Source organism: Triturus cristatus, chromosome 7 (genome assembly GCF_964204655.1).
Source record: "Triturus cristatus chromosome 7, aTriCri1.1, whole genome shotgun sequence".
Classification (NCBI taxonomy): Eukaryota; Metazoa; Chordata; class Amphibia; order Caudata; family Salamandridae; genus Triturus; species Triturus cristatus.
This window is the reverse complement of record NC_140590.1, coordinates 829,714,240-829,730,000: the sequence shown is the minus strand read 5'-3', so window position 1 is coordinate 829,730,000 and position 15,761 is coordinate 829,714,240. Positions and strand designations below refer to the sequence as shown.

At 43.0% G+C, this 15,761-nt stretch overlaps 1 protein-coding gene across 1 annotated transcript in view; it reads left to right on the top strand.

Annotated features, from left to right (window-relative positions):
• Positions 1–2,159: 2,159 nt before the first annotated feature.
• Positions 2,160–15,761, top strand: part of MAML1 (mastermind like transcriptional coactivator 1) — a 191,306-nt gene continuing 177,704 nt past the window's right edge. The window contains exon 1 of the mRNA XM_085617759.1: positions 2,160–3,075. Within this exon, the coding sequence (XP_085473885.1) occupies positions 2,764–3,075 (312 nt within the window). The 5' untranslated portion in view covers positions 2,160–2,763. The remainder of the gene's footprint in view (positions 3,076–15,761) is intronic.

Below are 15,761 nucleotides of genomic sequence, written 5' to 3'. Positions count from 1 at the left end.
TATGATACACTGTTGAATATCACTCTGCTCAGTGCTCTAAGAGTTTGAAACACATTGTTGCTTGAATATGTTCATTTCTGAAACCTTAATAAAATGTTATTGCAAACAAATTGTTGCTTTCATGTCCTTAATTTTGATGACAAAGGAAGAAACCAAGCCAGAAGTGTAGTACACCTACTCCTTTTATTATATAGATTCCTCTCCATTCCATTTGTTCTTCTACATTTGGGGGAGCTTGTCTCCACCCAAGCTGTCCTGTGTTAATCCTGCAGTGGAATTCCCTTTGTTACCCATGCTACCAGTCTTTCCCCATCGCCACACAGGTATAGTGTCCACTGTCCTGCCTGTGGACTTAAGAGGACTCCGTCCTGCAGGGTCTTAATGTCCCTCGACCATAACGCTGTCACTTTGCCTCGTGTAATGCATAATTTAGGTGTTTCAAGGTTGGACTGCGTGATATTTGTACAGATTCTATCAGAGCTGTTCAATAGACTTCAATATCCGAGTTGACTCCTCTCTCTCTTGACATTCAATGATAGTTGGTGACCAGACTGTGTTAGCCACCTTAGTTTGTTTTCTCTCCCTCCCCTGCACTGTTTAAAAAAAACATGAAAAATAGGTACTGTTTTGCTTCCTTACCGCCTTCCTACAATGTAATGCAATTTCCTTCTGTCTTACTGTGTGTATGTAAAGTTCTCTGATACCCACGGGTCAAGCTAGCGCTATATAGAACTTTTTTAAATAATAATAATAATGCCGAGCCTGATTTGGTGATGGCAGGCAATCTTTCTCTATTGTGTACTAATGATCACTCATGGTAGAGGTTTAATAAGTAAACCTCCCAGGTTTGTTCATCCATTGAGTATGTTGATTTTTCCGATTAAATTATATTGTAAATTAGGCTCTAAAATGCCTTCCAGCATTTGGCTTCATAGGTTCTTGTTCAATGTTGAATATGTATTTTAGTATCGGAGCTTGGTCCGCATTTTCAGGATTGCCTGTTTAGCTGTTGATTGCTATGCGCACATCTCTTAGCTCTGACGAATACCAGGCATCAGATGTTGTATTTTTGTGTTTCTCCCTCAGGCTCCATAGAGTTGTGCAGCTTTGATGAATCGGACTGTGCTGGTAGTCTAACCATGGCTGTTAAAATTGCGGGTCAACATAAGCAGATTTGGGGCCAGATGTACAACCATGGCATTTAGCGACCCGCAAATTGCGCTCAATTGCAAGTCACTAAATGCCATGTACAACAGTGTCTGAGACATCTACATAACCACATGCACTTTACTCTTCACAGTCGAAAAGGAGGTGAGCGTTGGTCTAGACAAATTTGCTTGGAAATGCACGATTTGCCCACTCATTTTTCAAAATGTTCTAAAGGAGTGGAGGGGATGAACCCCATCGAACCCCCCTTAGGTCGTTGGGGCTCGCTCGCTTGGGTGTGGTCCACCATAATTTTACACAACACCACGCGCAAATGCCACCAGCCGCCACTACTTTACTGTTATGCCTGACACGTTTCGCGTTACACGTTATTCAGGTCGTTGCACACACGCATATTTCTACCTCTTATCGAAGTTGAAATGTTGGCATGTATGAGTCACTTACCTCGGCAAACATTCAGAACGTGGGAGATGTACACTCTCTCCCTCTGCCCAAGTGGTTGAGTCCTTTTGACACACAGACAAGCACGACCAATAGAAGGAGACTTCCCCGAGCAAAAGAGAGCAGGGGTAGAGGAGTGCTTGGAAAAAACTATCAAACGAGGTTCCTTTCCCTTCTCCCAGCGTCAGAAAAGAAAGTTATGGGACGCTTCCCTACATGATTAGCAGAATCGTTACGGTGGAAGAGGGCACAGATGCGCACCATAAAGGCCGGCTCGTTAGAAACTCGAGGGTCAAGCGAACTTCGAGTTAAGCCGAAACCGGGTAACTGTCTCGAGCCTTCGGTGGTTCGCTCACCTCTACGTAATACCACACACCACCGATCAAGCATTGACGCTTTAAACTAGTCAGGATTGTCGCTCCGGAAGTTGTCAATGTAATTTGGGACGTAAGGTTGTTTACACCGGTTTCTTCTCTGAGTTCCTATTGGTTTGTAAATATCCCGGATACGGTGTGCGCGTCCTTCCTACGAGCGTAGTGACGTCAAACGCAGCCCCCTTCGCTGAACTCCCTGAGAGCCGAAAACAATTTCCAAGATGGCCGAAGAGAGAAAGATAACAATGGCGGGCGGAGGCTGGGCGCAGGGTTGTAACCTCTGAGGACCGGAGGAGCCCAGGGCCCTGGGAGCCCAGGGGGCTCTGCGAGGTTCCATCCCTTGCGGCGGTCCTCCAGCCCTGGAAATCGTTTCCAGGCGCTCCCGTGAACTGTTAAAGGCCTTCTACCAGCAGAGGGATCTGTCCCAGGACGGCTGGGCCTGGAGTAGCTAGAAACTGAGGCCCCCATATTCCTGTCGGCAGTGCCAGGAGACCTCTTGAGCACAGCGCGATGTGTCCAGCTGGATTCTGACCGAAGGAGTTTAAGGGTATAATTGGTGACTCCGTTCCGCCAAAGTGGCATCAAGCATTCTGACTTTTTTTACCCAAGACCAGGGATTCTGTGTGGCCAATCCTGGAGCGAAGAACCTGTACTGGTGGTTACCTTGGATATTGATTTGCGGCACTACTGTCTGTTCTTTCTACCCGAGACTGGGGATCTCCGAAGCCCAGTCCCGGGTTCTCGATGTACACCCCCCGGGGGTAGACACGTCTACCCTCCCATGGCGGAGTTCGCAGTGCCCCGGCACAGCGCGGTGATGGAACGCCTCCGTCGCCGGATAGAGCTCTGCCGCCGGCATCACGGCTCTTGTGAGAGCCGCTACGAGGCAGTTTCGGCCGAGCGCCTCGAGTTAGAGCGGCAACAGACTTACAGCCTGCACCAGCGCTGCCTCCAAGCCAAGGCAAAGCGAGCTGGCAAGCACCGGGCGCCATCCATCGCCTCCGGGGCAGGTGACCGGGGAGTGGCAGGGTCCGGCGGCGGTGATAACGGCACAGGAACAGATGGGGACCGGAGCAACAGCGCCGTTATAGCGGTAAGGACCATGGGGGAGTAGTGGTGATAGATGGCTTCTATATAGTGGCAATCAGGTGGCACCACGTTGCGGTGATTTATAAGGAGGTAGAGACATTGCCAATAGGAAGTCATGGCGCAAGAATAGGAGATCGGCGGGCATAAGCCGTGTCACCACAGTAAGGTTGCATTTCAGGCCATGGACGCAGGCGTGAGGACAGGTGCACATAATATATAGAAAGTTGACGTTCATCCTGGAGTGTGGAATTTTATAAATTGTCTGCTTGTCGATGGTATGCTTTGTCACCTTGCCCTCTTTTTATTATAAGAAACTTGTGTCTCTTGGTGTCAGTGAGTTAACCAATTATGACGGCATTCTTATATCAAATCTTTCATAACTGTCTCCGTGACTATGCCATGATCCATTATAAATCAGGATTCGGATTGTTGCTAAGCACTGATTTTGCCATCTTTCTGAAACCTACATGCTGGGACTAGATTATGCAGAATTTGGTAGTTTGCAATACCGCGTGAGTCTGAGCATATTCGCACCATGCTTGCATGTTTTACGGTATTCACCACATCCTCACTGATCACTTCTCACATTGAAAAAGGCTGAGTATTTACTCCTGACAAGGACAGGCGTTAGTTAGCCTTTTTCCTTAGTAAGGAAACGGTCGGGGGTGCGGGTAGGTTAAGAGAATTTGCAATCGTTTATAATAAATTCGCAAGTGTGTGTGTATGTATGTATGTATTTTTTTTATATATATATATATTTGTTCATGGAAAAAAAATGGATTCACAAAAGGTTGTCAGTAGTGCGTTTAGAAGGTCTACATCTGCAAACCTATTTAAATTGTTAACTTATGTTAATATGCACCAATGCTAGGGTATATATCCTTAGTATGGGGTCCCTAAATTACTTTAATTTTGCACATATTGTCGATTATAAAATGTTTTAGGATATTTAGCATTCTAGAAGCATTATAAGTAGCTTCAAAATGTTAGTTTTTGCTACTGTGTACACATTTGTATACGGCAACTGCTGCCAGTATTGGAAGCTGTAAACATGGCATTTCTTTAGCATGCGCTCTTATAAATGCTTTGTTTTAAGGAACCATATATGCAGCTTTGAACAACTTACACATTTGAATCAATATCTTGCCTTAGTGGCACACAATCGTTCACAATTCCACGCTGTGGTATTGTAAACTGACATCCCAGGATTTGTGAAGGGAGAGGATAGACACTCTTGTTCAGTGTGCTAAAAACACGAAAACTTGTTGTTTTTGACTTAAACAATATGTTGGGGCGTCAGGCTATACTAATACCACACTCCTGTCACGGACGCTTGGAAAGAGTGGTATTGCATGAAGTCGTTTTGGACATTGTGGGAATATTGGTATCTGTAGAAGTTCATAGAGCAGTAGCAGGATAGAAAGTTGGTTTGATCTTTTTGGCCCTGTTACCAGCTGCAGTATAATAAAGATCAGCGTGTCTTTTTCTTCTCCCTCCAATGCTATTAATGATCCAAGGATAACGAAATGTGACTGTCCATTTTTACCTATTCATCATAATACTTACAACTATTGTTGTTACAAAACTCCTGCCCAAAAGATTGAGAGGTATTTGGTGAAGACCATAATGCCAAATGTGTATATTCTGACGAAAGAGGCGTGAAGGTTCTAGTGGGTGGTGTAACAGGAAGCTGACCGGAACAAAGAGCAAAAATAAGTGAAGCCAGGGAAAATCTATTTAGGTATTTTGCTGATTAGTGGCCACTTCATGGCGGTTGTCAGACACTGCAAATGTGCATCTTCGAGAGATGGGCCATGGTAGTTCCAATCGACCAATACTTGTACCGTCAAGAGGAAAGCCAATAGTGTCTTTCAATCGTTTGTGCCTGCACCCTTGCAGAGAAATGTGTGTTAGGAAGGTGAAACCATGCCGTTTCGGGCAGAGGGGAACCCTAAAGGTTGGAGTTGGTTACACAGAATTGGAGGTGGTAATGTTAAAATGAGGGCCTGTCAGCGAGTTAGCAAACGTGGTGTAGTTTTGGAGGGAGCGGGGTGGTGCCATTTATATGCTCTGTGACTTCCTTACGCTCCTTTGCCTCCTAAAAGCACTGAAGTGGCGTTGTTTGAGGGCAAACCCTCTCCAGGGTGCTGATGGCAATGTCCTGGCACTTTTACAGGTTGGTGTGTTGGGGGAAGAATATGTCGTCACTGCAGTACTGAAAGTACTGGTTGTTTCTTTTCTAATGAACTAGAGGTAATCCCGTCCTCAGCACGCCTGCAATTGGACGTTCTGAATAGGTGACGTAGCTATAAAGAGGGTGTTGGGTTTTAGTTTTTCGTTCATTCAGCTTCACGGACGAGGGTTTCACGCATTAGAGCAGATAACACTCGTTTTTTTCCACCAGAATGTTTATATTTAAGTTGGGGACTTTATGTAGCAATTCCTATGGTAAGTAGAGTTACTTGTGGAACCTCCAGTGCCGGTACTAAGAACTCGAATTCTGGTTTTGATTCGGTGACAGCCGGCTCCTTTTAGTCGGAATGACCTGACCAGTTCCATGGTTTTGCCTCACCAGAGAACATTATTCCCTCCATTCAAGGGTTCTTAGGTTTTGCTTGCATATTCTTGCTGTAAAATATATAACGAAGTGGTGTGTTGGGCCATCTTAGACAACTGTTTGATTTCCCTTCTGTTCAGAAGAAGCCTTTATTGACATTTTACATGTGTGGTTCGTGTTTTCACATGTTGCACCATGAGACAGTGAATACAAAATAGAATCCACAGCGGATATGCCTAGACCATGATCCTGTGCCCAAAGAACTCGAGCTATATCTCAGACGAGGCCTAAGTAGGCCGAAAGTAGTGTAGGGTTGCCCATGTTCCTGTCTGAAGAGGACCTGGCAGTTTGGACAGGCTAAGACAGATTTGCATAGTGGGTGAAAAACAATGGGCTGGAACGCATCCCTGTGTGATCGCCAGTGGCTTAGCTTAATTCGGCCATTTCTTTCTTGAACTTGTTTCTTTAGTACTTTCAGTGGCCTGCTAAAATTTGCAACCTGTGCTCTTATTTGACACCCATTGTTAATAGTGTTTGTGGCATGCTCAGATTCTCAACCAACACTTGGGGCAGACCCTAGCTTTGCCATTAATAACTTAATCCCTCACCGCTTCATCAGTGAGCGAAATATTTGTGTTGGCACTTCCCCGTCCCATATCCATCTGAATTTTCTTGATTCCAGTTTCTCTGTTTAAAAAAAAAAAAAATACTTTTACCACTGGATGTGCATGGGATGATGACTGGAGCAATCCATCACCACAGGAAAGACCAATGAGTGAATTACTGATAACACTCAGTACGTTCTCTATTTCACATTATTTCATCATCTTGTGTGTGTTGTTTGGTTGCATTCTTCTTTTGTTACTGTATGCATCTGTAACAGAGTTCTGTGTGTTTATTTAATTGTATTGGCACTTGTATGTCTTTTAGCTAGAGTGCATTGGTGTCTGCATGTTTGCTGGCCCATCTATGGGTTGCTGTAGGCTGGTGTGCAGGTTTTTGCGTGTTATCTGTAAATGTCCTGGTCTGTTTTTGCATGGATAGCTGTACTGTGTTGCTCTGTGCGTGCATGCATAGATATCTGTATGAGGGTTTCTATAAATATTTGCATCAATGTGAGGTCTGTCAGTGCGCGCATGGATGTTGCTCTCGTAAGTAGCCACATTTATTAATGTGGATATTGCTTGCTCTAAATAGGCATTTGAACCAAACTTCCTTTGTTTTTGATGTGAATACAAAATTTCTTAGCTATCGTAAAGAAAAGTTTTCAATTCTACCAAGGACACGGAGGCAAGGGTTATGCTGTTCCTTCCTCACTTAACACAGCAGCCACAAGGAATATTAACATATCAATAACCTTCTTTTCCCATGAATACCAGGGAAAGTAGAAATAAAAAATCTGAATCCCAACAAGCAATCCATAGGTAGTTCATATTACATAGTCCTTTATCAATGTTTAATCTCCCTCTTTCTTCGTGTGATGATCATCATGTCATCAGAGTCTCCTACTCTTATTTAGAGGTATCAGTATCTGTGGAGATAAATACTGTATAAATAGGAGAGCAACCAAGCATCTCATACACTAAGTCCACTACTTACAACATCACGCAATCTTTTAAGAAAAAATCATAATGTATTGAACTATCCTGAACAGTTAAACCAGTGTAACCAAGAATTCATTACTCACTGGTAATGAAAACCTCACACATCAGGCTCATTGTTAAAACCTTAGAGTGGGAATACTACTCTCTGATTAGTTGATGGGAATAATCCTCGCCTCTGTGTCCTAAATAGGGTTGAAAACTTTCCTTTTCTATATCTAAGAGGCTTTTTATTCGATGTCTGGACCAGAGGCGAGGATTGTGCTAGTTCAAAACGTACTCGCCACCAATGAAGCCATGAAACCAAATGAAAAACATAATTAGTGCAGCTCTCTTTTGACAGAGTGCGGCCCTTTTCAATTGAACTTTGGCATCTTCATTGTAATTAATGGTATTTTGTAGATGCAGTGCTTCCTGCCACATGCTTCGTATAGTGATGCTTTCACCTGCATTCAGTTTTATGACCAGTTACTACTAGGTTTAGAAGAGCCTTTCTGAAATGCGGGGGAAAGCTTAACAATTGCAGCATCCTGGAAGACAGTTGTTGCCGTTGCATAGTGTGGCTGCCATGTGAACTGTCTACGTGACTTTAAGATTTAACTTTAATTTTATGTAAGATTTAATTGGTCCTGAGTTATTGCCATTTTATCATATTAGGCAGTATAGTCCAGCAGAGGCCCTTATTGTAAGATATTGTAGGTCTGCTTGGATGGAATGGCAGTCCATTTAATGGCGTCATTGAGTGTTGGCTTCCTCAGTGCAGTTCTTCTAAATAAGCATCTGATTGGTTTCATGTTCTTTAATGCCAACAGCAGTCCTCTGCCCATTATATGTAAACAGGTGTTCTTTGAATGTCTACCGGCAATGGTTCCGTAGAGGTGATGGGTAGCAAGCAGGTGCATTGGCAATTCTGATATCTGATGAGTTTGATCGGATGTGAGCTGCACCATGCTCTCTCATTGGCGGAGAAATTGAGATGGATTTGTGGCTGTATGATTTAGTGCTACCTCAAATCTCTGTTTGAGGTAAATGCTACTGGGAAGCGTCGCTTTGCTTCTTGCGTGGCCTTCAGTACTGGGTTGATGCGTTGAGAAAGTGATATTAGTTAACTGTGTTTACTGTTGTCTTTACAGTATTAGTTCATGGTGTATGGACTGAGCTGCCGCTCTGATGTTCCAGATTGTCGAGCTAATGTTTCTTTGTGACCCTGGCAATCTTGTTCAAATTAGTGTATGGTATAGTTGCGTCTAGTTTGCTCTTTAAGTCTTTGGCATAACGCTAAAGACATCCATTGTTTATGAAAGGGGATAATATCTGCACACAAGATAGTGCACACATGCTCACTGAGATATCAAATGAAGTTTTTCTATTTTCTTTTATAATACGATCTCTGCACCCTTATATAATCTGCAAAACAATGCACTATATCACAGGAGCTCTGGCATATCTGTTGCTGTACTTACAGGCTTTTACTTATGTAGGTTAGTTACTTCAGAAATGTTTTTTTCTTTTTAAATGGCAGCCCTCGTACTTCGATTTGGGTAACTATTTTATTTAAAAAAAAAAAATACAAAAGTGACCTCGTTAGGATGTGTTTGCAAGACAAACTGTTTTTTAATACAATTTTATCAGTTATGCTGTATGCATTGAGGTGTACAACAGTTTTCACCCTTATATAATCTGCAAAACAATGCACTACATAACAGGAGCTCTGGCATATGTCGCTGTACTTACAGGCTTTTACTTATGTAGGTTAGTTAATACAATTTTATCAGTTATGCTGTATGCATTGAGGTGTACAACAGTTTGTTACTAGAGTAGCTAAAATCGCAGTTGATGTCTTGAAGTGGATGTTAGATATTCTTGTATTATTGATATATGACTGACTGACCCGTTAGTATCACTTTCTTCTACCACTATATCCAAAAGTCTATACATTTCCCTCCCTTTTTTTTTTCTTTTTACAATCTCATTTACCTGGCGGGCTGTTCTGTCAATATTCAGATCTAGTATACTGTTGGCCATTGTTTGTACCTACAGCACATTAACCCCTTCCCCGCTCATGACGGAACCGCTCCGTCATGAGCACACGGTTGCCGTGTGCTCATGACGGAGCGGTTCCGTCATGCCACGACCGTTGGCGGCCGCTCCGCCTACGCGGCGCTGTTTCCCCGCCTGTGCGGGGGGACAACGCAACTGGGCGGAGTCATGACGGAACCGCTCCGTCATGAGCACAGCTCAACCGTGGCTCATGACGGAGTGGCTCCGTCATGAGCACAGCGCCACCGCGCTGCCCCCCCCGCACCCCTCAGCGGTGCGGCGGAATTCCCGCCGCAGCGAAGGGGTTAATAGTCTGGGCATAGATCTTGTTTCCAGTGAATTGCAATATAATATTTTGCCAGTAAAAGGCAGAGCTCCAACCTCTTGCTGTTTCTTCCCCCCCCCCCCCGAAAATACAGAAAGCAAAAACACATTTTCCATCCACATTTTTGTTCTAGCAATAATCATCATCAAAAGAAAGAAAGTGTCCACATCGGTGGGAAGAAAGGAAAAAGAAAACAAGAGAGGAATCATCCTATGCTTAAAAAAAAGAATATGCTCTGATCAGATTCCTGGATTAGTCCATCCACCCAGTCTTTTAATGGATTCCAAATCTTCATTCCTAATTCACTGTTCTTTTTACCCTTTTGTGCATGAAGTGCTCTTTCAAGATTAAAAATATGAACCAACCGTGTTTTCCATTGCAAAAAAGTAGGATGAGAGGGATCAAGCCAAGCTGAAGCAATACATAATCTAAACACTGCCATAGATATAAATAAAAATTCATTATTATGCCTATCTTGTGTCGTTACCCCAAGCATCATTAACTGAGGAGAAAGCAGAATTTCTTTTTTCAACACGATCGGCAAAAATGTTGTAATTTCTCTTCTTAATAGATCAAAACAGGACATGTTGCAAAAATATGGGTTATATCTGCTTCATAGACTTTACATCTAAAGCAGTGGGTCCCTTCTGTGCCCCCCCCCCATTCAGCAATTTTCGCGGGCGTGATATACAAATCAAACAGTCTTCTAATGTTGTGCCCGCAAATTGGCAGACCTTAAAACCAGATTGCCCATTTCTATAGACTTTAAAAAGCATGAATCTACGACATCAATCCTAGCCTGCCATTTCAATACATGTTTTTCAAGATCATCCGTAGCATTTCCAAGTGATAGACTATAAAGAGAAGAAATTGAAAGTTTAGATGTATAACTTAGGACTTCCATAAGTGGTATAGCTGAAAATCCCATCGCACCACCAGCTTTTTAAAGAAGGAAGTCTCTTAATTGTAAGAACTTAAAAAAATCTCGATCTATATTAAATTTAATCCTCAATTCCTCAAAGGATGCAATATGTTCTCCTTTTAAAAGATCGCCTATCCTATGAACCCCTAGTTTATCCCATCTCTGTAGATGCCAGTCTGACAAAGCCTCAGGCATCTGCTCATTTTGTATCAATGGTGTATATCTACTGCATGGGCCGATTAAATATTCAAAAACTGATGGTGCAGAATTAGAATCTACTACTGTTTCCCTTTTTTTTTTTTTTTTTTTTTTTTTTTTTTGCGCCAAAAAGTGGCCAGTAATACTGCAAAGAAGCTGCTAAATAATAAAATTTAAAATTAGGTAGACCAAGACCTCCCCTGTCTCTAGGCAGGGATAAGTAATTATTCGCTCTCCGTGTGCGTTTGTATGACCATATAAACCTAGAGACCTCCCGCTCAATTAATTTAAACCAATCATTCGACATTTCGAGCGGGATTGTACGAAAGATATATAATAATTTTGGCAAAATGGTCCTTTTAACTAGATTACATCGGCCAATTATAGATAGTTTTAAGTTATCCCATTGGCACATATAATTTTTTATTTTTCCAATTCTAGGGGTACGGTTTATATTGATAATATCCTCAACCTTTGCTTTTATATGTATCCCTAGATATGTAGCCTCATCAACCAGCCTACTATCAACAATAGTAGTGTATCTATTGGCCAAGATCTGAGTCTTGGCTCTATTCAGCCGATAGCCTGAGAGTGAACCAAAACGATCAGCCAATAGCTCAACTTCTGCCATAGTTCTATCGGGCTCTGATGTAATTGCTACATCATCGGCATATGCCATTATTTTAACCTCCCAGCCATGCAGCATAATTGGGGAGATATTAGGGGAAGACTCCAGACCGCGCAAAAAAGGATCTATATATTACGCAAACAACAAAGGGGAGGAAGGACAGCCCTGCCTTGTTCCTCTTTCTATTAAGAATGATTCAGACTCCCCTCCCATCATTTGTAAATGAGCAGTAGGTTTTACATATAATACCTGAATGGCTGTGAAACTCCGACCCCAGCCCATTCGCTTCCAAACACTTCCAAATAAATTTCCATGAGACGCGGTCGAAAGCCTTCTCGGCATCTAAAAAAGCAGCAGTCATAGGTTTCCTTAAAACATCTGTTGCATCAAATAAAGCAATGAGGCGCCTAATATGATCGTCCGTCCCTCTCCCTTGAATAAAGCCATGTTGCCAAGCTGTCACTAATTGTGGCATGATCTTGTTAAGACGGGATGCAAATATTTTTGAATATAACTTTTTGTCACTATTTAATAATGTGATGGGTCTATAGGAACCCAGGTTCAAAGGATCCTTCCCCTTTTTAACAAAAAGAATTATATTAACGGCCCCCCAAGATGCTGGTGGTGCTGCCCCATTCCTAACTTCCTTAAATAGCCCCAGTACCTCATGCCCCACCTCGTTGAAAAAAATCTTGTAACATTCTAGTGGTAAACCATCCGTACCAGTAGCCTTGCCTGATGGAAGGTCTTGTACAGCTAAATAAAGCTCCTCCTGCGAAATTTCTATACCCAAGGGAAGAGCTTCCTCCTGAGATATTTTTATTTTAGGTAAGAATTCATTTTCTTATGACCTCTCTGTTTCCTCTAATATATCAGCAGCAGTGTATAACTCCGCGTAATACTTTTTACAGGCTTCCCTAATTTCTATAGGGTCCGTGACTACATCTCCCTGAAGATTCCTGATCCGTTTAATATGACCCATAGCTATTTGTTGCCTCACTTTGACTGCTAATATTCGACCAACTGTCTCGCTATACTCATAACATTGTTGCTTTTTCGCCAGATACGTCCCAGCTGTTTTATCCAAATAAAAATCATTCAGAGAAGCTTTGGTCACCATTATCAAATCAGTGATCATTGTGTGATCCCCACCTTTTATTAACGGTCTCAATCAATTCCGTCTCTAAAAAAGCAATTTTCTGATAATAACCTTTAACTTGTTCTGAACTCTTTCTCTGCTTAATCAAACTGTATCGCAATGTCTCCCCTCTCACTGAGGCTTTAAAGGCATCCCAGATCATTCCCGGGGCTGCACTATCTTTATTTAAATTAAAAAACTCAACAATCCATTGTTTCATATGACTCACATAATCGTGGTCAGTGAGTAATGCTCTCTCAAAGATCCACTTACTCTGTCCTACTCTCGCTCCTGACACGGGAAATTCAAAAACCAAAGGATTATGATCCGACACTATCCTTGGAAATATTTCAATCCTAGCATCCTTCATGAGAGAGGGAGACACCAAAAAATAGTCTAGTCTAGCAAATTTAAGATGAGGCGCAGAGAAGTAAGTATATCCAAACTCTGAATTTCTCAAACTAGGCCACACATCCACTAAGCCAATGTCTTTAATCACATTTTTGAGTGCATTAGATGATTGAGGTTTGCGATTCCTATTTACTCCCACTGCTTGATAGATCATATATTTTGTTCCATTAATATTAAGATCCCCACAAATTATATACGGTTCAGGCCAGGACGGAAGCTCCATAGCTAGAAAATTTAACATCGAAGGGTCATCTAAAACAGGGGCATAGATTGAGCACAAAGTAAACAAACCAGTTTTACTTCTAACTTCCATAATTATCCATCTGCCTAGTTTTCTCACTCCTGGAAGTCCTAAACTCTTGTGTTGTATAAGCCATTAGCTTAAAGCCCAGCGTATCTAATATTTTATAATCCTTACAAGCTATATGAGTCTCTTGGAGACAGATCAAGTCTGCATGTAAAACTTTAAGATCTTCTTGGATTCTTCTTCTCTTAGCCCAATCATTTAGGCCACAAATATTTACAGTTGCGATGCACAGTTTATCCATGATCATTAACACACAGCCCCCCCCCCCCCGAAATGATCATACAGTTCATATACAAATTATTAATCTCAATCAAGTGTCTGTATAAAATCATCATGAAAATTGTATATCTTTTTCCCCCTACCGCCTTTCAATTTTTTTTCCAGATTACTTTCAAGTAACACAAACATACAAAAAAAGACATCAATTTTTTTTATCTGTGGCTTTGCTTTCAACACCAAAGGAGAAATCCAGTGACTCCCACCCACCCCTACTCCCCCTCCCTTGAGAATTACAACCCTCCCCCCACCCCTTCATGTCAGGGCAGCCAGACCACACCGGTCTGTGTGACAGGGCGAACGCTGAGCGCCATGGAGCCTCCAGCACACACCCACTTAGTTTTTTCTCCCCCCCCTTTTCTCCCCCTTCCCTTTAACCAAGGATACTACTCCCTATGCTGCTCAGTCAACTATATTGATAGGAGAAAACAATATATATATTCCTCCTAAGTCTTTCTCTTCTCCCCCTGAGCTTGTACCAAATTCTCTTTAGCCTGAATTTCTGATGTAAAAAAAAATCTAACAGCCCCTTTAACAATCGTTTTTAGGTCGAGGGACCATCCGGTCTGCCGAAGGCAGAACCGGAAGTCTGGAGATCTTATGTTTCTGAGAGTGGCTCTTTAGCCTGCCTCTCTTTTTGGCTCTCCTCCATTGGCTGGCTTCCTAAACGGAGGCCAGCCATTGGAGGAGAGAGCCGTCCCTCCAAATAGGCTCTGTCTTTTTCAGATTCGGGGGCCTGTTCCGTGCTCTTCTTTCCACTTTTTAGCCACTCCCTTTTTTAGGCGTGTGTTTCTCTCCTCCAGCCAAGGGCAAGAGGAGAGAAAAAGAAACACGCCCCCCAATCTGAAACCGCCGCTGCGCTTCTCAGAGGCATTTCTACTTTGCCTCGGAGAAAGGCAGTGGTGTGCTTAGGCAGTGGTGTGCTTGTTAATGCTTGTTATTTTTTCAGAAGGGGTTTTGAGTCTGAACATTTTTTGGAGCTCTGCACAAAACAATGTAGAATCGGGTGCACACACTATTTGCACCCAGTTTTGCATATCACACTTATTACTGGGGGAAACAACTCGTAATATGGTACAAACGCCAACTGATAAAATGCTTTCATATTCTTAAGGCATTTCAGCACTGAGAATGTGGCCGTAGGCTTTTTAAAAAAATATTTTTTTTTTTACTTGAACAGTGCTTGTATCCCGCCCCTCTCCATGTATCTTCCTGTACAACGTTTGAAATGCTTTGAGATGTGCGACTAAGTTGTTTTCCCTTCACTGGATGTCCATCTTGCCTCAGCGGACGTGATGGGGCGGTTTCTGTTTTGCTGTGCACCCATGGGCCCCAGTCTTGAGTGGGTCCCTGTGAACGCCGCTACTCACCCGTCCCCTTCTTATGACTGTCGGTCAGTACCCTCAAGGCTGCCTTTATTTAGAGTGCAGGGTCGCCCGTACTAGCGGAGCCCCTGTCGACACCGGAAACGGTATTCTGCGATGTGGTGATGCTCGCGGACCTCTTCCGGGTGTCCCAATATCAACGCCCGGAGTACATGCCGAAAGCAAACAAATGTAGCCCTCCGTAGGCCTTTCTTTTAAAAACCGTTTAAGACTTGAAAAACCAGAGCGAAAGAGCTTGCTTAGCAGAGGGGATTGATTTATCGACACAAAGCAGAAAGTCCTGCGCCATCTTCTGATCCTGCCTGCGGGCCAGATTAGATTTTACTTCGAGATTTCAGGTGCGCCTTTAATGAAGCCGGCGCAGACATACCTGCTGGCTACGTGGAGCAATTGCCTCCGTCTTCAGGATGACACTATGAAATTACCCGCGGAAGGAATGCATTGTGTGCGGAGACAGCAGCTCCCGTTTTTAAGTGCCCCCGCCAACCCCCAACAAATCACTTCGGTGCCTTTTCAGTAAATCATCTGCCGTTTTAATTTCCTCTGAGACGGTCGGTGACTCATGCCTGCTACTTTAAACCCCTACTGTTTGTAGGAAGCCAAAATGCTGGAGGCAGCCGGGGCTGGAACCTGTAGTTCAACTGGGAAGATGTTAGCAGCCTGTTGGTGTTGCTGCTTTCACGCCCTTGTGTGATGTCCATCTCTTCTTTGTGTTCCTAATCCTGTTAGGGGTTTCTCGTTGGGTGGTAAGAGGCTAATACAGATAACGTCCAAGAACCCCCGGATGCGTAAATTTGGCTGTTATAAAGCGACCCAAGCTACTTCATATCAAACAAATGTATTTTCACAAACCGTACTGGTGCAAGATGAGCACTGAATAGAGGAGGCCGAGGTAAACACAC